This window comes from Crocuta crocuta, unplaced genomic scaffold, assembly GCF_008692635.1.
Source record: "Crocuta crocuta isolate KB4526 unplaced genomic scaffold, BGI_CrCroc_1.0 scaffold645, whole genome shotgun sequence".
Taxonomy (NCBI): domain Eukaryota; kingdom Metazoa; phylum Chordata; class Mammalia; order Carnivora; family Hyaenidae; genus Crocuta; species Crocuta crocuta.
The window spans coordinates 2554558-2579257 of NW_027530190.1; the positions used below are offsets into that span (position 1 = coordinate 2554558).

At 35.9% G+C, this 24700-nt stretch overlaps 1 protein-coding gene across 1 annotated transcript in view; it reads right to left on the reverse strand.

Annotated features, from left to right (window-relative positions):
• ARSK (arylsulfatase family member K) overlaps positions 1-24700 on the reverse strand; it is a 53482-nt gene that overhangs the window by 25846 nt on the left and 2936 nt on the right. The window contains exons 2-3 of the mRNA XM_077765197.1: positions 22171-22300; positions 16345-16504 (exon numbers count right to left, since the gene is read on the reverse strand). Of these exons, the coding sequence (XP_077621323.1) occupies positions 16345-16504; positions 22171-22300 (290 nt within the window). The remainder of the gene's footprint in view (positions 1-16344; positions 16505-22170; positions 22301-24700) is intronic.

The following is a 24700-nucleotide window of genomic DNA, read 5'->3' on the forward strand; positions in this document are numbered from 1 at the left end:
TTTAAAACTAACATAGCTTATTTAGAAGGATTACTTTTTTTCATTTTAAGTGTACAATTAATGACTTGTAGCAGATTTGCAAAGCTATACAACCATCACAACAATCTAATTTTTTTAAAGTAATTTCTATGCCAAATATGGGGCTTGAATTCATGACCCTGAGATCAAGAGTCACATGTTCTACTGACTGAGCCAGCCAGGCATGCAAACAATACTTTTAGAACATTTCTATCAGCTCCCAAAGCAAACTTTGCTGTATTTGAAGTAATGCCTCACGTTCAATTCCGGCCCCAAAGTCTCCAAAGTCATCACCAGCCCAGTTGTTCACCTCTGACCTAACAAGGATAACCTTAATGCACAGCTCTATGGGATACCATTCACTTGTAGAGGGGTTCCTTTTTCATAGAAGATATTTAGTAAAATAAAAAAATGTTTCAAGTTCCTAATATCTCTCCTAAATTTTCTAGCATTTTGTATTTTTTTCTGTGAAAAGAGTAGAGATTTTTATTTTTATTTTTGTTCAGTGTAGTTAACATACAGTTTTATTTGTTTCAGGTATACAATATAGTGATTCAGTAATGACATTTATTACTCAGTGCTCATCAAGATAAATGTACTCTTTAATCTCCTTCACCTATTTCACCCATCTTCCTCCACACCTCCCCTCTGGTAACTGTCTGCTTGTTCTCTATAGTTAAGGATCTGTTTTTTGGTTTGTCTCGCTCTCCCTTTTTTCCTTTGTTGATTTGGTTCTTAAATTTCACCTATGGGTATCATAGGTTATTTGTCTTTCTCTGACTGGCTTACTTCACTTAGCATTATACTCTCTAGCTTCATCTATGTTGTTGAAAATGGCAAGATTTCATTCCTTTTTTATGACTGAATAATATTCCACTGTATATATATACACCACTTCCTCTTTATCCATTCTTCTATCGATGGACATTTAGGTTGCTTCCATAATTTTCCTATTTTCAAGCTGCAATAAACATAGGAGTACATGTTTCCCTTTGAATTGGTTTTTGTATTTTTTGGGTAAATCCTCATTAGTGTGATTACTAAGTCATATGGTGGTTCCATTTTTAACTTTTTGAGGAACCTCCATACTGTCTTCCACAGTGGCTGCATCAGTTTGCATTTCTATCAGCAGTGCACCAAGGTTCCCATTTCTCCTCAGCCTCACCAACACTTATTTCTTGTGTTTTGATTTTAGCCATTCTGACAGGTGCAAGGTGACATCTCATTGTGGTTTTGATTTGCATTTCCCTGATGATGAGTGATGTTGAGCATCTTTTCATATGTCTATTGGCCATCTGGATGTCTCCTTTGGAGAAATGGACACTAGAAATGGATACTAACCCATACATTTTGGATATGTCATTTGCAAATATCTTCTCCCATTGAGGAGGTTGTTTTTGTTGATTGTTACTTTTGCTGTGAGAAGCTTTTTATTTTGATGCAGTTCCAATAGTTTATTTTTGCTTTTGTTTCTCTTGTCTCAGAAGACATATCAGAAAGATGTTCCTATGGCCAGTGTCAGGGATATTATTGCCTGTGCTGTCTTCTAAGATTTTTATGGTTTCAGGTCTCCCATTTAGGTCTTTAATCCATTTGGGGTTTATTTTTGTGTATAATGTAAGAAAGTGGTCCAGTTTCATTCTTGGGCATGTAGCTGTCCATTTTCCCCAATACCATTTGTTGAAGAGACTGCCTTTTTCTCATTGCATATTCTTGCATCCTTTGTCAAACATTGTGGGTTTATTTCTGGGCTTTCTATTCTGTTGATCTATGTCTATTTTTGTACCAGTACCATATTGTTTTGACTACTACAGCTTTGTAATATAACTCAAGTGTGGAATTATGATACCTCCAGTTTTGTTTTTCTTTTCCAAGATTGCTTTGGCTATTCGGGGTCTTTTGTGGTTCCATACATATTTTTCGATAGTTAGAGCTCTGTGGAAAATGCTGTTGGTATTTTGATAGGGATTGCAGTAAATCTATAGACTGCTTTGGATATTATAGATATTTTAATGATATCTGTTGTTCCAATCCATGAGCATGGAATGTCTTTCCATTTCTTTCACCATTGTCACCTTCAGTTTCTTTCATTAGTGTTTTATAGTTTTCAAGAGTGCAGGTCTTTCACCTCTTTGCTTAAGTTTATTCCTACGTATTTTATTATTTTTGATGCAATTGTAAATGGGGTTGTTTCTTCATTTCTCTTTCTTCTGCTTCCTTATTAGTGTATATAAATACAATAGATTTCTGTACAGTGATTTTTGTATCCTGCAACCTTACTAAATTCATTTATCAGCTCTAGTAGTTTTTGGTGGAGTATTTTGGGTTTTCTGTACATAGAACCGTGCCATCTGCAAATAGTGAAAGTTTTTCTTATTCTTTACCAATTTGGATGCCTCTTATTCCTTTCCTTTTTTTTTCTGCTGCTGTGGCTAGAACTTCCAGTACTAAGTTAAATAGTGGTGAGAGTGGATATTCCTGTCTTGTTTCTGACCATAAAGGAAAAACTCTCAGTGTTTCACTCTTGAGTGTGATGTTTGCTGCTGGTTTTGCACGTAAGGTATTTATGTTGAAGTATGTTCCCTCTAAATCTACTTTCTTGAAGATTTTTAAAATAATGAATGGATGTCATACTTTGTCATATGCTTTTTCTGCATCTACTAAAATAATCATGTGATTTTTGTCCTTTCTCTTATTGATGTAATGTTATCATGTTGACTGATTTGCAAATACTAAACAACCCTTGCATCACAGGAATAAATCTCAGTTGATTGTGGTGAATGATATTTTTAAATGTATTGTTGGATTCAGTTTGCTAATATTGTGTTGAGAATTTTTGCATCTACATTTATCAGAGTCATTGACCTGTAGTTCTATTTTTGTTGTTGTTGTATCTTTATGTGGTTTTCGTTATCAGGATAATGCTGGCCTCAAAGAACTAATTTGGAAATTTTACTTCCTCTTCTATTTGTTGGAAAAAGCTTGAGAATAGGCATTAACTCTTCTTTAAATGTTTAGTAGAACTCACCTATGAACCTGTCTGGTCCTAGACTTTGTTTATTGGGAGGGTTTTTTTTTTTCCTTCCAATTTTATTGCTGGTAATTGGTCTGTTCGGATTTTCTATTTCCTCCGGTTTCAGTTTTGGTATATGTTTCTAGAAATTTATTCATTTCTTTTAGGTTGCACAGTTTTTTTGGCATATGATTTTTCATATTATTCTCTTACAGTCCCTTGTATTTCTGTGGTGTTGGTTGTTGTTTCTCATCTTTTGTTTCTAATTTTGTTTATCTGAGTCCTCTTCCTCTTTCTCTCCTTTTTTGTCGAGTGTGGCTAGAGGTTTATCAATTTTGTTGATCTTATCAAAAAACCAGCTCCTGGTTCATTGTTTTTTTTTGTTTTTTGTTTTTTTTTTTTTAGTTTCTATATCATTTATGTCTGCTTTAATCTTTATCAGTTCTTTCCTTCTGCTGCTTTGGGTTTTTTTGTTTATTTTTCTTTTTCTAGCTACTTTAGGCATAAGGTCAAGTTATTTATTTGAAAATTTTCTTGTTTTTGATGTGGGGCTGTATTGCTATAAACTTCTCTCTTAGAACCATTTTTTTTTCATTTGTATCCATGTGTTTTTTTATTTCCCCTTTGATTTCTTGGTTGACACATCCATTGCTTAGTAGCATGTTATTTAACCTCCAAGTATTTGTGTTGTTTCCAGCTTTTTTCTGGTGGTTGATTTATTTTAAAATTATTTTTAATGCTTATTTGTTTTTGAGAGAGAGACAGAGCTCAAGTGGCGGAGGGGCAGAGAGACAGGGAGACAGAATCTGAAGCAGGCTCCAGGCTCCAAGCTATCAAAACAGAGCCCAACACAGGGCTTAAAACTACAAACTGCAGGTTTATAACCTGAACTGGAGTCAGATGCTTAACCAATTGAGCCACTCAGGCACCCCTCTTGTAGTTGATTTCTAATTTCATTGTATTGTGGTAAGAAAAGGTATGGCATAACTTCTGTCTTTTTCAAATTGCCAAGACTTACTTTGTGACTTAATATGTACTCTATTCTAGAGAATGTTCAATGTACACTTGAAAAGAATATGTATTCTGTTTTAGGATGGAATGTTCTGAATATATCTATATTTATTAATATAGATATTTACTATATCTATCAAATCCATCTGGTTTGTCATTCAAAGCCACTGTTTCCTTTTTGATTATCTGTTTAGATGATCTGTCCATTGATATAAGTGGGGTGTTCTAGTCCCCTACTATTATTGTATTTTTGATTAGTTCCTTTGTATTTGTTTTTAACTGTTTTATGTATTTGGGTGCTTCCATGTTGGCTGCATAAATATTTACAATTATTGTATCTTCTTGTTGGATTGTCTCCTTAATGATTATGTAGTGTCTTTTGTCTCTTGTTACAGTCTTTGTTTTAAAGTCAATTTCATCTAAGTACTGATACCCTGGCTTTCTTTTGACACCCATTTGCATGATAAATATTTCCGCATTCCCTCACTTTCACAATGCATGTGTCTTTAGGTATGAAGCATGTCTCTAGTAAGCAGCATTTAGATGGTCCATCACTCTGTGTCTTTTGATTGGAGCATTTAGTCCATTTACATTCAAAGTAATTATTGTTAGGTTTGTTAGGTATGTATTTATTGCTATTTTGTTATTTGTTTTGTTTGTTTATGGATCTTCTCTGTTCCTATCTTCCCTTGCTTTCTTCTCTCACCATAAGTTGGCTTTTCTTTAGTGATATACTTGGATTCCTTTCTCTTTATTTTTTACATTTCTATTACTGTTTTATTGGTGGTTTCTATTAGGTCTTTATATAACATCTTCTGCATAGAGCAGTCTATCTTAAGTTGATGGTTGCTCAAGTTTGCACCCATTCTTTAATCCTCTCCTTCCCACGTTTTACGTATATGATGTCATACTTTATTTCCTTTTGTAAGTCCCTTTACTGATTTTTACAGATAAGCTTATTTTTACTACTTTTGTGTTTCTCACTTTTCTTACTCTTACTCATGGTCTCTCTTTTCCACTCATAGTCCCCTTTAATATTTCTTGTAGGGCTAGGTTAGTAGTCATGAACTCCTTTAATTTTTTAATTTTTGTTTTTTATGACAGGGAGAGAGAGGGGGAGAGAGATGGAGAGAGAATGAGAATCTTAAGCAAGCTTCGTGTTCAGTGAGGTCCCCAGTGTGGGGCTCCATCCCATGGCCTTGGGATTATGATCTGAATCAAAATCAAGAGTCAGACACTTAACTGACTGTACCAACCAGGTGTCCTGATGAACTCCTTTAGTTTTTGTCTGGGAAACTCTTTGTCTCTCTATCTATTCTGAATGATAGCCTTGCTGACTAGACAATTCTTGATTGCAGATTTTTTCCTTCAGTACTTTGAATATATCATGCCACACCCTTATGGCCTGCAAAGTTTCTACTGAAAAATCCACTAATAGCCTGATAGAGTTTCCCTTTTATGTAATTATCTTCTTTTCTTTTGCTACTTTTCAAATTATTTCTTTATCACTGCTTTTTGCCATTTTAATTAAGATATGTCTTGGTGTAGATTTCCTTTGGTTGATTTGAGGGGAATCTCTGAGCCTCCTATATCTGAATTTGCTTCCTTTCCCAGATTTGGGAAGTTTTCATCTATTATTTCTTCAAATAGATTTTCTGACCCCTTTTCTCTCTTCTTTTCTGTGTCCCTATAATGCAAATGTTATTATGCTTGATGGAGTCACTGAGTTCCCAAAGTCTATTTCTAATTTCCATTACTCTGTCCTCTAGGTTGCTCATTTGTTCTTCTGCTTCTTCTAACCTCCAATTTATTCTATCTACTGTATTTTTAAATGTGTTTTTAAGTTTATTTATTTATTTTGAGAGAGAGTGTGTGCAAGAGAGGGGAAGAGAGAGCGGGAGAGAGAGAATCCCAAGCAGGTTCCATGCTGTCAATACAGAGCCTGACACAAGGCTTGATCTCACAAACCATGAGATCATGACTTGAGCCAAAGTTGGGTGCTTTACCAGCTGAGCCACCCAAGTGCTCCCCATCTAGTGTATTTTTAATTTTTTTGATGTTTGTTTATTTTTGAGAGAGAGACCGCATGAGCAGGAGAGGAGCAGAGAGAGAGAGCGAGAGAGAGACAGACAGAAAGAATCTGAAGTAGACTCCAGGCTCTGAACTGTCAGCCCAGAGCCTGACATTAGGCTTGAAACCACAAACCTCAAGATCATGACCTGAGTTGAAGCAGGATGCCGACTGAGCCACCCAGTGCCCCTCATCTAGTAGAGTGAGGAGGAATTTTATTTAAATTTAATTGGAATTATTTTGTTCTTCATTTCTGATTGGTTATTTTTTTTAATGTTTATATTTAAGATACAGACATAGAGAGTGCACACGTGTGTGAGTGGGGAAGGGATAGAGAGAGGGGGGAGACAGAGGACCCAAAGCAGCCTCTGCACTGACAGCAGCGAACTTGATACAGGGCTCAAACTCACAAACTGTGAGATGATAACATGAGCCAAAGGCAGATGCTCAACTGAGTCACCCAGGTGCCCTGTGATTGGTTTTTTTTTTTATCTTCTTAAACATTTTAATGGTCTCACTGATGTCCTCTACTCTTTTCTCAAGTCCAGTGAGTATCTTTATGATCATTACTCTAAATTCTCCATTAGGTGTATTACTTAGCTCTGTTTCACTTAGGTCTCTTGCTGTTATTTTATCCTTTCACTATGGTACATATTCCTCTGTCTCCTCATTTTTCTAATTCTCTGTGTCTGGTTTTTTTATTTTTTATTTTTTTTGTATTAGGAAAGTCACCTATGTCTCTTGCTCTTAAAAGTAGTGGGTGGGGTGTGCACTTTTAAGAAGGTGGTGCTGGTTCTCTTCCACAAGGGATTTACAGCTGCTACAGAGACCTGGCCAGCTGGGACCACTCTGAAAAGCAAAAATGAGCTAGGTTGCAGGGCCTGCAAGTTGTGTGGGCTGTTCCTCTTCCACAGGAGATGTGCAGCCACTGTGTAGAGCAAGACCTGCCTGGGTGGCTCTGCAAAGTGCATGCCTATTGGTGGGGGACATGCAGTTTTAACAAGGTGTACATGTGCTCTGTGGGAGTTGACCTGCTACTGCCACTAGGACCCAGGTTGTGCAAAGGGCACAGTGGGAAGATGCAGTGTTGGCAAGGTTTACACTGGTCATCTGGGGGAAGGGACCCACAGTGCTGGGATCCAGGCTGACCTGGCTGGAGGGGGAGGGGCACAGTGTAAGCAAGTTAGGTAGTGAATGCTGATGCCACACTGGTTTCTACGGGTGGCTGTGTATTTATGCTGGGAGTTAGGGGAGGGAAATGGCATCTGCCAGCTCCTTTATTCCTGGAGAAGTCCCTCACAGAACTCTGAGATAGTAAATAACTCTCCCTCTTGTATGCCCCAAGCATTTTCCAAACTGCCCTCTTCTATACTGTATCTCCCCAGGCTGTTTGTCTTGCTCTCTCTTTAAAAGAGCAGGAAAACTCAGCTTCCTCTTGCCCTCCCTCCTGCCTCTCCCAGCACTGAACCTGCTGATTTTTAGAGTTCCATGCTCGAAGACCTGCTGGTTATAACTCATGGAATTAGGCCACTCTTACCTTCAAATTCTATGGGGACCCATCTTTTCTGTACAGGCTCCCCAGTGTAGTAGTTTCTCACCCATCTCTGTGCCCATGGCTCCCTCCCTCCGGCAGCCAGACTTGTAGGGTTTAGATTCTCACTGTGTCTCTGCCTTTCCTACCCTCTTCAATGTGGCTACTTCTCTACATTTAGTTGTAGAGTCTGTTCTGCCAGTCTTCTGGTCGTTTTATGGGTTATTTACATTGATGTATTACTTGCAATAAGCACAAGCATATAATAACGCAGTTTCCTGTTTGCCAGCATTTCTCAAAATGTGGCCCAGGGATCTATGGGAGGTCCCTGAAGGGCTACTAGACGGGTCCATGAGGTCAACTTTATTGCTATCACAGTACAATGTTATTTGCCTTTTTCACATTCAATATCACATGAGTGGACAAAGGGACACAAAATTACCATTTTTCTGATACAGGCATTCACAATATGTTATAACTTGTCCAACCTCCACCTGATGTCCAGTTCTTCATATCCTCACTACTCCAAAGTGGTCTGCAGACCAACAGCATCAGCATTATCTAGGAGCTTGATACAGATGCAGAATCTCAGGTCTCGCCCTAACCCAATGAATCAGAAAGGGTTTTTAACACGATGCCTAGTGATTTGTATGCATATTAAAGTTTGAGGTGTGTTATTCTACATACCAGTCTAAGAACTGTTTTATGCAAAAACTTCTCAATTTTTAGACAGGATAATCAAAATAGTGTCTTCATTAGTCCATCAATTGGGTACCTTGGTTCAATTCCAGAAGCAAGGTGATGGCTAACTGCACTATCAAACAATTAGCAGTTTGATCAGCTCTTTTGAACAATAAACTATCCTCCCAGTATGAATGGAAAAAGAAAACCCTAACACATTGCCAACAAATTACTGCATAAATGTGCATGTGTGCCATTGCTGTGTGGGTTTTCTGTACTAATATGCCAAATGATGCTGCCGCACTGGATAGTCAGTCTGCAGGTAGTGCAGGATGCATTAACGTAGCAATCACAGATGAAAAAATACGACACTCTACAATTGATTACATGACTGCTTTCTTTCAAGATGAATTTGGAGAGGTTAGACTTAACCTGCAACTTCCTAAGGTAGTTAACTCTTAGACTTCAAGAGTTCTATGGAGATCAATTTTTCTCTCTCACACACACACATACACAATTATTGTTTCTGATGGGATTTAAACAGCTAGATGTATCTCAGGTAAGTCTCCTGAATGAAAACATTTCAATTATGAATAATGCCCTTGCGAATTTTGGTATCAGCCTAACATGTTCTGTAAAAGAAAATTAAATCCATATTCCTTTTCACTAAATGTTCTTCTCTCAAAGTTGTGAGAAATACACACACACACACACACACACACACACATCATCTTTTAAAGGACTTATAAGGCTGTCATACATCTTCCTCACATATACAAACACTCAAAAAACAGTCTGTTTTAGTGTAATGAATAAACTCTGGAAAATTCAGGTTGGAACATTCCTTTCCAATATACATTATTTAAATGCTGAATATATGCATGTTTTCTCATAGATTAACTTTATTAATTCCAACCGTTTTATTTTTTGGTGAAATCAAAGTAGCTAGTGCTCTTTAATCTTTTTTTTTTTTTTATTCATAGAGCTATTTGTAAATAAGGTGAAAATCATGGATATTTTTGCCACAAAATAATATAATTTATTATTAATACTTATANAATTTCTTAATTATAGTTTTATTAAAAACATATTTTATATTAATAATACTAAATAGTCAAGTATTTTTCATATTTAACTACAATAGAACATAGGCAATAAAAAAGCCACTGGAAGGATAGAAATACTTATAGGAACACAAGGAAGCTTTGAATGGATGACAAATTCAAATCAATCAAGAAATTTCACGAACTCCAAAAAAATTCATGTAAAATAATGATGGGACTTGATCAGCAAGCAAAAAATCTATTCAAGAATGAAAAGAAAAAAACAGCACCATTCCAAAATTGTTATTGTTGTTATTTACAGAACCACAACTTTACAGAGATTCTCAGATTAAGCTTACCAAATGATGAAACATACAGGCTATTTTCTGCCAGCTGCCTGAACCTGTTACGGAGGCCCTTCTCACACATGAAAACCTTACCTTTCGTTGCTTCCCTACAGGAATTCTGGTTTATTCACTGTTCTCCAAAAGATTTGGACTTGCCTACTTGGATGGCTTTGTTCAGAAGTTTCTCTCTCCTGTCCATTTCAGTCTACTATTGTTCTCCTTCTATGAGAGTTTCTTAAATCTAAAATGCTATTAAAACTATACTATTTGTGTGTTTGTGTGTGTGTGTGTGTGTATACTGAAAAGTACTGCCAGTTAAACCAAAAAGAACTTTGTAATCATCAATAGTAAGATGAATTGCAATTTTGGAGATATCTTAAATTGTGAAAAAGAAAATACCACCTTAGAATAAATTAAATACAGTACTCTACAGCCTTTAATTCCATCCCCTGAAAAAACATTTGAATGTGATCACTTCTTTTTTTAAACAGAATGCAACACATTTTGTCCTGTACTGTAGTCATCTAGGCTTTTTTTTTTAACCTCCTTATTTTAAGTCTTTTCAGCTAGGTCATATCTGGCTAACACTAATATTAAATTGAATAGTTAAATCTCCACATTATTAGATAGCTTTATGCTCTTCTCAAAAAGATTGAGATAAATTTGCACAAAGGGCTAACATTGGCCAAAGTAGGAGATGTAAACTTAATTACAGGCAGCTAATATACAGTACATTAAAGTTTAGTAATTAAATAGGAAAAAATTCAAGAATAGTAATGAGGTTGTAGGCTCAGAGCTATCACTAGTGTTTAAAGAAACTGATGCAGGAGTTATTGTAGAGAGCATTCTGAAGATAGCCCCAGGGGCTGCTTTAGCTCAATTAGTCATCAAAAGACGCTCCCATTATCATAAATTAATCTGGGAATGCACCCAGAGTAATGCAAGGTGTTCCAGATAGTAAATTTCATTAAAGATAGTAAGATAGTGGTAGTGGTAGTGTGGGTTCTACAAAGGCTTTTAAGATGACCAAAGGAATAGATGCCTTTCTTCATTATAAGAATAAAATAAACTCTTCTTTGGTATGGAGAAAACCAATCTAAAGATACATATGATTTTAGATTATAAAATAATAGTGGATATGGATGAGATATACACATGATTAGCACTAGGCTACAGAATTGAAAGGGCTGAGGTGAAAGGGCTTAGAGAGGGCTCTACAGTTGCTCTTCTGAGTTCCGTCCCTTTCTTCTTAGTCACTGTGATTCTTTTGAGAAAAGTTGGTGCTTCTGGTCTGGAGGCCTACCTGGGGACAGGAAGGGTGGTGTCATCAGCTCATGATTCGCTTCATGTTGCTGTTTGCCAAGAGGTTCAAGCTTAAGAATTTTGCAAAGCAAGTCTCTCATTTTGAAATTAGGCCTTTATTTTCATTTGTTGCAGAGGAGTGAAAATTGCCTATTGTGACTTGGTTTCAGAAAAACAGGAAGCTACATGAATTGAAAACATATTTAAATTTCAGTGATAGTAAGATGATAGAGGATTTGATTTTAGGTTTTAAACTTTTAGCTAGGAAAAAGAAGACAGCAGCTTATTTAAATTGGCTTCTGATGCCTTTAGAATGTAAGTTCCATGAGTTTAGAGATTTTTGTTTTTTGATCACTACGAAATTGCCATCATTTCAAAACAATCCCTGGGGTGGCTCGGTCAGTTAAACTGGTTTCACTGGTTTCACGGGTTTCACTGACCTCATGATCTCATGGTTTGTGGGATCAAACCCCATACTGGGGTCTGCACTGACAGCCATGGGATTCTCCCTCTGCCCCTACCCTGATTTCCACTTGGAAAGGGGGGTGTCAAAACTGCCCTTGGTTGACAACCACTGTTTTTGATATTGAGAATATACTGGCAAAATAGTTTTACCTAATAGTAAAAATTTCCAAAACATCCTATGAATTAAATAGAAATGTTTCCATTCAGTTGCTAATAAGAAAAAGGAAATTTGAACAGAGTCAAATGTATTATAGGTATAATACATATAATGTGAGGGGTGTTAAGGAGATATATAACTTGCACAATGTCTTATAATTAGTAAGTAGAATCTTAATGAGTACTACCACCACTATTTGTTTAACAGTTGTCTGGAAGAAACAAGTGTGTAGCCCTTTAAGATCCCAGGATGGTGGAGTATATTATATGTAGAAGGGACACAGCAGGATTAGTGTTCCTAAAGTGATATAAAAAGAAAGTGTCACTTGATGCCTAAAATAAAACAGATGGAATATTGTAGTAATAAACTAAAGAAATTTGTAATTCTGGCTGAAAATACAAGTAGGTTAAAAAATGGCCAATTTCAGTGGTAAAGGCAGCACAAAGAGTTATTAAAACAAATTCTGACTTTGAGAGTCAGTCTATTGAAATACTCAATACCCCTATTAAGTTTGATATCGAGAGACTTATTTTTCCTGAGACCCATTTTCAAAATGGCACAGAAAAATCTAAAAGATAATGTAGCATAATTCATAGAACTTTTGCAGATATGCTATTAACAGCTACCTTGACCTATTTGTCAGCTAAATGACTGTGTGGGTACATACTGCACTAACACAAATAGTCCTGAGAGGCTATTTCAATTTCCTAAGCTCTGGTGAGATATGAAAATTAGCTGCCAGCAATTATTATACTGAAAACCATCTTTGATGTCCTAAATATCAACAGTAAAGTGGCCCTTTTCTTTTACTGATTTTGAAACCATAGTTTAAACAAAACATCAATGTTTATCAAATACTAAGTTATAGATAGATCAATGTAACTTTCTATCCCATTCATTTCAACAATTAATTCTGTGTCTACAATGCACCTACAGTATATTGACAATGGGAATAAAGCAATGAAAAAGAGAAACAGAGTCCTTATTATCCCACTGAGGAGTAAAATTCAGATCATATTTTAACCATGTCACATATAGAATGATAGAGGGCCTTTGAGGCATTCAACCTTAGATTCTTTTTATTATGCGACTGGCTGAGGAAACTGAGAAAACAAGGGGACAGTAGGCTAGGCTAGGGTAATAGTATAGAATAGGATAATAAGACTAGTTATGTTTTACTTTGGATTAAGCTTACTTTCTAGAGTGTAGAAGAATTTTAAAAAGAAATTTGTGAAACTCCACGAACTAATTAGCAGTGCAACACACTAGAAAAAAGAAAGCATTATTTAAATATTAAACTATAATTCTGGCTAAGCCACTTTTATGACAATAATCTTTCCCTTGATTAAATGCTTATTCTGTGCCAGGCATTGTTAAATAATTCATATTACATCATTAAATCTTTTTAAAAAAATTTTTACATTTTATTTATTTATTTTTGAGAGAGATAGCATGTGCACGTGTGTGCACTGGAGGGGAAGGGCAGATGGGGGGGATGGGAGGAGACAGAGAATCCGAAGCAGGCTCCAGGCTCCAAGCTCTCAGTGCAGAGCCTGATGCAGGGCTAGAACTCATAAACTGTGAGATCATGACCTGAGCCAAAGTTGGACTCTTAACTGAGTAAGCCACTCAGGCACCTCCCTATTTAATCTTTTTACATGATCTCCTATATTAACTCATTTAAAACCCTAATCATCCAATGAGGTAGGTATTATTTTTTTTAGGATTTAAAAAAATTTTTTTAGTAATCTCTATACCCAACATGGGGCTCAGAGTCACAACCCCGAGATCAAGAGTCGCACGCTCTATAACTGAGTCATCAGGGTGCCCCGAGGTGTTTATTATTAATTCCAGTTTTCAGGTAAGCATACTGACACTTGAAGAAGTCAAGAACCTTGCCCATGGTCACAAGGATGGTAGGCAGGGAAGCTGGGCATTTAACAGTTCTGGTGAGACTCAAAGTCTGTGCTCCTTCCACCACATTTACCTCTGCTTCCACCCTTTTCCTCTGCTGCATTACGGGGCAGAATAGGGGAAAAGCTTTGTGCACAGACTTCTGCTGTGGTCCAGAGCTAGTGAAGAGCATGTGAAAGAAATGAAAGCAACTGCATTCTGATGAGGAGAGTGTGTAGTATGAAATGAGACAGGAGGCACGCAGGGACTAGATCATATAAGTTGTTCCATGTTGTGGATTGGGGATTTTAGCCTACTAACAGAGGAAAAAACAGTGAAAGATTTTAATCAGATAAGTCACTTGATCAGATGTTTATTTTTAAAAGATCACTGTGGGGCACCTGGATGGCTAGGTCAGTTAGGCGTCTGACTTCAGCTTGGGTTATGATCTGTGGTTTGTGAGTTTGAGCCCCGCATCAGGCTCTGTGCTCACAGCTCGGAGCCTGGAGCCTGCTTCGAATTCTGTGTCTCCTTCTCTCTCTGGCCTTCCTCTGCTTGCACTCTGTCTCAGTCTCTCTCAAAAATGAATAATAAATTTTTTTTTTAATTTAAAAAAAATTTTAAAAGATCACTCTGGCTGCCTATAGAACAGGATAAGATAGAGGAAAAGTTAGAGGGCCACTTCAATATTTTAGGCAGGAAAGGGCAGTGGCTTGGTAAAGACTGTAAGTGAATAAACTGGAGCTGATAAAATCTGGTGATGGATTACAAGGCAGATATGGGGAGGAAACGTGAGGGTCCCTTCTTGGTGATCAGGATTGATATCTTTTAGATTTTGGAAGACAGAAAGGGAAAGAAATTTAACATTACCCAGAAGAGCAAGACTAATACTCAGATTATTTTATTTTAGTATCTCTTTACCCAAACCTCATTGTATTAGTTTCCTAGGGCTGCAGTAGCAAATTACTGCAAAAAGTGTGGCTTAAAACAACATAAATTTATTCCCTCATGGTTCTAGAGGCTAGAAATCAGAAATCAAGGTATTGGTTGGGCCATGGTCCCTCTGAAGGCTCTTGGAAAGAATTAATCCTTTTTCCTCGCTTCTGGCATTCTTTGTTTATAGCCGTGATCACTCCAGTCTCTGCCTTCTGTGTGTATTTATGTCCTTTTCTTTTCTAATGAGAACACTAGTCATTGGATGCAGGGCTCACTTTTAAATTTAGGATGACTTTATCTTGAACCCTTAATTAATTGCATCTGTAAACAGGATCTATTTCCAAATAAGGTCACGTTCTAAAGTTCCATGTAGGGGCACCTGGGTGGCTTAGTCGGTTAAGCGTCCGACTTTCACTTAGGTCATGATCTCGCAGTTCATGGGTTCGGGCCCCACGTCGGGCTCTGTGCTGACTGCCAGCTCAGAGCCTGGAGCCTGTTTCAGTCTGTGACTCCCTCTCTCTCTGACCCTCCCCTACTCACGCTGTCTCTCTCTCTCTCTCTCCTAGAAATAAATAAAACATTAAAAAAAATAAAGTTCCATGTAGACATGAAATTTTGGGTAACACTATTTATCTCACCACATTCACTATTATTTTATTTAACTTATTTTCTGGTTCTTACCATAATCATTAGAATTGTCATCATCACTACTATCACTGCCATGATCCTTAATTAGTACCTGTTAGGCAAGACATACTGCTCTAAGCCTTTAATATGTATTTGTGCCAGGGGCCACAGTGTTGGAAGACTCTAAGATCTACCCAAGTTTGCTAGGAGGATTCAAAGGACTCAGCATGTAGTTGTTCACATGGCTGTAATTTATTATAGTGGAAGGACACAAAGCAAAATCAGCAAAGGGAGAAGCTATTTAGGGTAAGTGCATAGCAAACCACTTACAAGTTTCCAAGTGGAGTCACAAAGGGCACACTTCATTCATCCAGCATCAAACATGACAATGCATGTGAAGTGTTGTCTATCAGAGCAGCTCATTAGTACCCAAGTTGTTATTGAGGCTGATCTCACTTTGCCGACCACATACCAAAACCCTAGACTCTTAGAGGGAAAGCAGGTGTCCAGTATAAATCACATTTTACACTCTAGGTAGACAGTAAGTCACTTTTATCAGGAAATAGAGGGAACACTCCTGAAATTCAAGATACAAGCTATAAGCCAGGGACCATTCTTGAAAGCAGGCCTTTCTAAGGATAGCCATCTCAGACCTGCTGTGTTAGCCTTTTTTTTCTGCAGATCTCATTCCATTTAATCCTCACAACAAAGAAATTAAAGTTCAGTTAGCTTAGATAATGTTTCCAAGATTATACTATTAAGAGATCAACAGTAAATAGAGAGGCCAAGATTTATAAGTAGGGAATCTGATTCCAGATTTCTGCTCTTACCCACTATGCTTGGCTACCTGGTTTCTGAGGACTTAATAAAATGAAAAAAAAGTTATAATAGGCTGATATTGGAGATAACTGACAAAAGCAAATACCAAGAAGATTACGGTCTTTAAAAAAGACTGTACAGTGAATAAGAAAGTAGACATGGTATAACAAAAACTGAAAATAAATTTTGGACTAAACAATTTTAAAGACCTTTGATGTTTAAGATAAACAAAATTACTAGTATATTAGCAACTTTGATATTTTAAGAAGATTAAAGAAAGGTGAAGCTTTAGCCAAATTAACACAATTGAAGGATTAAGAGATTTACTTTCACCATTGTGGAAAAATAAAACACAAAAGTCAAAAAAGAGTACATGTATATGTCATAGCAGAGGGTAGCATATTAGATTATTTTGTTATATAGTTTTTTACCTAATGGAGTGATGTCCTGAAGTGTAGTCCAATTTTCCAAATTTTTGTGTTCGGTAGCCATGCTTCTCCATGATATCCATCCATGTTGTATAATTTGGATCTAGGCCCTTAAAGTTATTCCAAGATTCTGTTAAGTGAGTGAAGAGGCCACTCCACATTGCTGGGGAGGAGGGAAGGAAGAAATTGGGACTAGTGTAAAGCTTATTGATTTGTTTTAATTATTAAGACAATTACAGCAAGAGAAAGAAATCTACTACTTTAGAGCTCATGCTCTGGAGTCAGACATAACGTGCATTAGGTGCTTTGCCTAACATTTCTGGTTGTTATCTCATGTTATCAAGGGGAGAATTCTGCACTGAGTTCCTATTTCCACTTTACAAGTGAGTCTCTAAGGCTTACAGGTTAAGTTGTTTAAGGTAAATATAGCTGGAATTATGTATAAAGCCTATTGGGCTCTAAAGTCTTCTTTCAATCATAAAATAATCACTAAGTATTTATTTTCCAAGTCAGTCAATTGAAGTATAGGTCTTTCTCCAACATCATGGCAGATTTTCCCCAATCCTTGTCTTTGTGCTGGCTTTCTTATGAAAAATTTAAGTGTATTATGTCTTTGGTCTTATTTTCTACAATATGACTGTAACCAATAAATCCTTTTTCAAGTATTAACAGACCTAAAGGGAGAAATAAGGCAGCAATACAATAAGAGTAGGGGACTTCAATACCCCAGTTTCAACAGTGGATGGATCATCCACACAGGAAATCAATAAAGTAACACTGGACTTAAAAACTACATTTAGACCAGAAGGACTTAAAAGACATTTATAGAACATTCCATCTAAAAGCAGCAAAATATACACTTATTAAGTGCACACGGAACGTTCTTTAGAACAGATCGTATGACAGGCCACAAAAAAAAGTCATAATAGAGTTAAGATGTTGAAATATCCAGCATCTTTTCTGACCACAAAGGTATGAAACTGAAGTCATTTACAAGAAGAAAACTAGAAAATTCACAAATATGTGGAGATTAAACCACATGCCACCGAACAACCAATGGGTCAAAGAAGAAATCAAAAGAGAAATCAAACAATATCTTGAGACAAATGAAAATGGAAGTATAACATACCAAAACTAATGGCATGCATAAAAAACAGTTCTAAGAGGGAAGTTCAGAGGAGTTAAATGCCTACATTAAGAAAAAAAAAGCTCATATAAACAACCTATCTTTACATCTCTAGGATATAAAAAAGAACAAACTAAGCCTAACATTAATATAAGAAAAGAAATAACAAAGATTAGAGTGAAGATAAATAAAATAGAAACTAAACAAATAGAAAAGATCAATAAAACTAAGATCTATTTTTTAAAAGATAAAAAGATAAACATTTAGCTAGACTTAGCAGGAAAAGAGACTAATGAAATGAATAAAATCAGAAATGAAAGAGAAGTTACAACTGATGACACAGAAATATAAAGAATTATAAGACCATTATGGACAATTATATGCCAACAAATTGGAAGACCTAGAAGTAGATATATTCCTAGAAGTATACAACCAACCAAGAATGAATCATGAAGAAACAGAAAATCTAACAGACCAATTATGAATAAGGAGATAACGTCAGTAATCAAATGCTTCCCAACAGTGAAAAGTCCAGGACCAGAAAGATTTACTGGTGAATTCTACCAAACATTTATAGAAGAATTAATACCAATCCCTCTCTCCAAACTCTTCTAAAAAATAGAAAAGAATGAAACACTTCTACACTCATTTTACGATACCAACATTACGCTGATACTGAAACCAAAGGAGGACATCACAAAAGAAGAAAATGGCAGGCCAATATTCCTGATGAACATAGTGCAAAATCATCAACAAAATGTCAGCAAAGAAATTTCAACAATACATTAGAAGGGTCATACACCATGATCAATTGGGATTTATTCCAGGGATGCAAAGATGATTCAACATCTGTAAATCAATCAACATGATATACCACATTAACAAAATGAAGGATAAAAATTATATGCTCATCTCAATAGATGCAGAGAAAGCATCTGACAAAATTTTATAGCCATTCATAATAAAAACTCTCAACAGAGTATAGAAGGAACGTAGCTCAACATAATAAAATCCATGCATGACAAGTCCACAGCTAACATTGTATTTAGTGGTGAAAAGCTAAAAACTTTTAAGATCAGGAACAAGACAAAGGTGCCTACTCTCACAAGTCTATCTAGTACAAGTCCTAGGTAGAGCAATTAGGCAAGAAGAAGAAATAAAAAGCATCCAAATTGAAAGAAGTAATACAGTTGATATTTGCAGATGGTATATATAGAAAATCCCAAAGATTCCACCAAGAAACTGGTCGAACTATTCAATGCATTTAGTAAAGTTGGAGGATACAAAATCAATATATAAATATCAGTTGCATTTCTATATACTAATGATGAACTATCAGAGAATTCAAAACAATCCCATTTATAATTGCATCAAAAAGAATAAATTACCTAGAAAAAAATTTAACCAAGGAGGAGAGGATCTGTAACCTAAAAACTGTAAGACACTGATGAAAGAAAACTGAAGACACAAATAAATGGAAAGATATTCTGTGCTCATTCATTCATAGGAAGAACTGATATTATTAAGATGCCCATACCACCCAATGCAACCTACAGATTCAATGCAGTCTTTATCAGAATTCAATGGCATTTTTCCCAGAAATAGAACAAACAGTGCTAAAATTTGTATGGAACCACATAAGACCCCAAATAGCAAGAGCAATCTTGAGAAAGAAGAATAAAGCTGGGAGCATTGCAGTTCTTGATTTCAAACTATATTGCAAAGGTAGAACCATAAAAAAAGCATGGTGTTGGCATAAAAACAGACACAGAGATCAATGAAACAAAATAGAGAGCTCAGAAATAAACCCACCCATATAGGTCAATTAATTTAAAACAAAGGTGCCAAGAATATATAATGGAGAAAGGACAATCTCTTCAATAACTGGTGATGGGAAAACTAGGCCCTTACTCCATACACAAAAACCAACTCAAAATGGATTAAACACTGAAAGTAAGACTTGAAACCATGAAACCACTAGAAGAAAACAGGGCGTAAGCTCCTTGACATCAAATGACAATATTTTTTTTGTATTTGACACTAAAAGCAGGGGCAAAACAGGTAAAATCAACAAGTAGAACTAGACTAAACTTGAAAGCTTCTGCACAGCAAAGGAAACCATCAACAAAATGAAAAGGCAATCTGTGAAATGGGAGAAAATATTTGCAAATCATAGATCTGATAATTAATATACAAAATATCCAAAAAGCTCATATAACTGAAGAGAAAAAAACAAAAAACAAAAAACAAAAAACATTAAATGGGCAGAAGAAGTGAATAGATATTTTTCCAATAGATATTTTTCCAAAGACATATAAATGGTCAAACAGCTACATGAAAAGATGCTCAGTATCACTAATCATCAGGGAAATGGAAATCAAGACCACAATGAGATATTACCTTACCTCTGTTAGAATGACTGTCAAAAAGACAAGGGATAACAAGTCATGGTGAAGCTGTGGAGACAAGAGAACGCTTGTGGAATGTTGTCGGAAATGTAAATTGATGAGTCTACTGTGGAAAACAGTAAGGAGGTCCCTCAAGAACATTAGAACTAGAAGTACCATACAGTCCAGCAGTCCCCACTTCTGGGAATATACCCAAAGGAGACAAATCATTATCTCAAAGAGATACCTGTACTCTATGTTCACAGCAACACTATTCATAATAGCCAAGACATGGAAGCAACCTAAGTGTCCATTGATATATGAATGCATACATGCATGTATAAACATATATATATCACATACATATATTACCCATACACCCACATATATATTTTGAGAGAAACATTAATCACGAAAAAGGAAACCCTGCCTTTTTCAACAACGTGGATGGATATTTAGGTCATTATGTTAAGTGAAAGAAGTCATACAGAGAAAAACAAGTAGTGTATGATCTTACATATATGTGGAATCTAAAAACGTGGAACTAATAGAAACAGAAAAGATTATGATTGTCAGAAGTGGGGGTGGGAAAATCCATGAAGGTGGTAGACATGTATAAATTTCCAGTAATAAGATAAGTAAGTTCTGGGGATATAATGTATAGCATGGTGACTATAGTTAACAATATGGATCATATATTTAAAAGTTGCTAACTTAAAAGATCTATCAAAAGAAAAATTTGTTAATTATGGGAGGTGATGAATATTAATAACACTTGTGATAATCATTTCACAATATATATACATATGAAGTCACTGTATTGTATATACCTTAATTAATACAATGTTATACGTCAATTATCTCAATAAAACTGGGGAAAAGTCTTTTTCCCTTTTGATTCTTATGTACATATACAGTAGGGTTAAATAAGCTTTCTCTTCTCATCTAACAAAATACTTTCTTTTTGAAAAGTGGGATGTGGGTTACCTTGGTTTGAATTCCAATAATGTCAATGACTTAGTGAACTTTGATAAGTTACTTAACCTTTTAGTACTTTTGTTTTCATATGCAAAATGGGGGTAGTAACAATATCTACTTCATAGAAGTATTATATAAATTAAGACACGTCAGGCACTTAGAATATTGCAAAGCACAGGGTAAGAAGGCAACAAACCTTAGTTTGTATTACTATTATTCCTTCTCTTTGTTCAAACTCTTCAAAATGTAGTTCTTTTAGGAAAAGCATCACCTAACATTTCTGAAACCTTTAGAGTTCATTAATAGCCTTTTTATTCATTACTTCATTTGATGCTGGGAACAACCCAGCATATATAGCCTTTTGTAGATAAGGGAACTGAATGACTTGCTTGGAAGAATCCAGGACAACACCACACACTAAGCCTACTGCTCATTCCACTTGCTCAACAGAGAGAAAAAAAAAAAAACTTGCAAAACTGTTTTAATATGCCTGGGCCTTACTAAAATATCGTTTAGAGCACTGTCCAGGTTTCCTTTAATCTCTGGTGATTACATAGGTGATTGTGCTGGCAGTGAACGGGAAGGGACTTCGGACTCAAATCACAGAGAAGATTATGTCAGGAATGTCCTGACAGATGCAAACAGTTGCATGCTTTTTATGTATCCCAAAACAAACAACCAAACATTAGAAAGGTGGGAAGGAAAACAACTCTATCCAGAGAATAGACATTTATTTTTTAAAAATAGCATTTTCTTCTCCTCCTCCATTATCCATGGATTCATACTGCTGACATTCTGCCATTGAAACTATGCCTATTTGTTAAATTATGATAATAAAAGTGAACAGATACTTTGGGATAGGAGACAATTGAGACTAAAGAGAAACAAATAGTCTGTAACTTGAAATAATATGGAAAATTTCCGAGAAACCTCATGTATGAAAATTCTAACTACTTTGTAGTATGCTGTGAAGTCCCCCTCAACTCCCTCTATTCTTACTGAAAATTTTCTTAAAAATACAACTCTTCTAGGAAACAGGAGTATTTCCTCACTTGCTTAGATACTCCAGAGATTCTTAGTCACCAATCATAAGGCAATGAAACAGTAACACATGAACTAAACACCACTTTGGATGATAAAAATTCCTACTCTGGAAAAATAAATTAGAAATTCCATAACTTCAATACATACCTTAAAATACACATCACTTATATTAAAACTTTCTTCTTATTAGATGACAAATATAACTTACTATCCTACTTTTGGGCATAATCTTTTAAATTGTGAAAACATTTTTATGTGTGTGGCCACTTCCATTAATATTGAGCATATTCATACCTGCACGTGATGGGCAACAGATTGGAGAGTTTGTGTAAGCATTCAGAAAGGAAGTGCCATGTGCTTTCATGAAGTTGATAAAAGGAAGTTTCACTACCTGACTTCCTGGAAGAAATGTCAGCCTTCCATCCTAGAAGAAAGAAATTTAATTAATACTGATTGTGTTAGAAAAGATGAAAATTATTACCTTTAATTTTAACCATAAAGTTCTCAAGTAAGTAAAAGACTTCAATATGATCCTAAGGATCCTCAAAAGATAAAACAAGCATAGTGTTACCAGTATCATAATATTAAGAATTTAGTGTTGCACTTGGATTCATTTGAATATAATAAAGGACTCTCTGGAAAATTCTTTTGGGGCATGATGGATTGATGGAAAAAATATTTACTGAGCATTTACTGTGTGCCAGGTACTGTAAAAGATCCAAAAATTCAACAGTGAAATAAAGAGTCCCTGGCCTTTGAAGCTTATGGTTTAGTGGGCGAGGCAAAAAGTATACTGGTAAATAAACCATTAATAATTACAAATAGTGGGGGCACCTGGGTGGCTCAGTCGGTTAAGTGTTTGATTGTGGCTCAGGCCATGATCTCATGATTCATGAGTTTGAGCCCCACATTGGGAGCACCACAGCCTGCTTGGGATTCTCTCTCTCTTCCTCTCTCTGCCCCTCCTCCACTTGTCTTCTCTCTGTCTCTCTCTCTCTCAAAATAAATAAACTTAAAAAAATAATTACAAACTGTGATATGTACTTTGAAGAAAACTGAGATACAGAATAACAAGGGAGATGTATTTTAAACAGAGTGAACAGGGAAAGCTTCTCTGGGAAGCTAAAGACCTAAAGAATGAGAGAAGTCCAGCAATTCTTTAGGCTGGACAGAAGTGAAGATGTCTGTGGCCGCTGTGGATAAATGAGCATGAAGGTTAGAAAAGGTGTTACGCATTTTGGAATTGAAGAACTCTTCTTGGTAAAGAGCAAAGACAGAAAAAAGAAAATCTTAGGCCTGGAGTTGTATTTATTATATATTTTCACTATGATTATAAGTAAAAATACACTTTTAAAAATAAGTTCATCCAAATATGGGATATACATAAACCCTTAGTATGTCTGAGATTTCTAAATGGATCTGTAAAGTAGGCTGTTCATTATAGACAGGAATCTGGAGCTTGGAAAGTCTACCCTGGTGAAATAAATTTGGGAGTTTTAAACATATTCATGGTATTGAAAACTATGATACTGAATGAAACCAGAAAGGAGAAAAGCAAGGGACCCTAAAGAGTCCCAAATAAGAGGAGAAGATGTTGTGGGAAACAAAGAACGGCCAGAGAGGGAGGACGATGATATGAGATTGAGTCCCATCAATACCAAGAGAAAAACAGTGTGTCAAGAAAGAGGTAATGTCAGCTATGTTGAGAAGCTACTTAAAATAAGGCCAGAAAATGTACATTGGTATTGGTAGTATGGAAATACTTGGTGATCTGAAGGGCACCTTAAGTGGTAGAAAAGGGCAGCTAAACTAGAACGGGGAAAACAATGGAAGGTGAGACAGCAGGTGAGTAAAGCTCTTCTAAGAAGTGATTTTGCAAAAGTAAACAGTGCAAAAGGATGGATGTTAGGAAATGGAGTATTGGCTATAGGAGAATGGGGGATTAAAGTTACGTTTTTTTAAGATATAACCACTGATTTCCTGAATGATGAACTAGGAAGCCAAAGACAGAAGTGTATATTCTTCCCTCATAAGAATTTCTTTAAATCCACAAATTTAAACTCTTAGAAACTTATCTTCACAAATCCCAAATGTCTACATGTTTTATTCTTGTAATCTTTTGGACATAGGGGATAACAATTATTTGTGGTCACTTCTTGGAATCTAGACAAATCCAGGCTAATCTGGTTGGATGGCTGGAGCAGGAGATCACATGGCAGAAGCACTGTGATGCTATATAATTCAAATATTGAGGACTTCAAGTTCTGTAGGCACCGTTTAAACTGGTGTAACTACCACTGCAGCTTATCAGTAACTCATGCATCATATTAAAATCCATGTTAGTGATTTCTTTACACATTTCTGTGAGTGGCACAAGGACTCCACCTGTATTGAAAGTGTCAAGTGGTGGGGTTGGCAAGAGAGGAAAGTGATAACTGCCCCATTTGGGGAAGTTTCTAACATGGAATTTGTGTAAGGTGATAAGAGCTATGGTGTCTTTGCAGATGCCCTTTATCAGGTTGATAATATTCTATTTCTAGTTGGTTGAGTGCTTTCATCATGAAGGGTTGTTGAATTTTGTCAAGTGTTCTTTTTGTATTTACTGAGATGATCAATGGCTTTTGCCCTTTATTTGATTAACATAGTGTATGACATCACCTAATTTTCAGATATTAAACCAACGTTACATTCTGGGAATAAATCCCATTTGGTTATGTTATATAATGCTTTTTATATATTGCTAAATTTGATTTGCTAGTATTTTTTAAACAAATTGTATTTTAATTTTATTAATTTTTTTTTTTTTTTTTTTTTTAAAAACAAA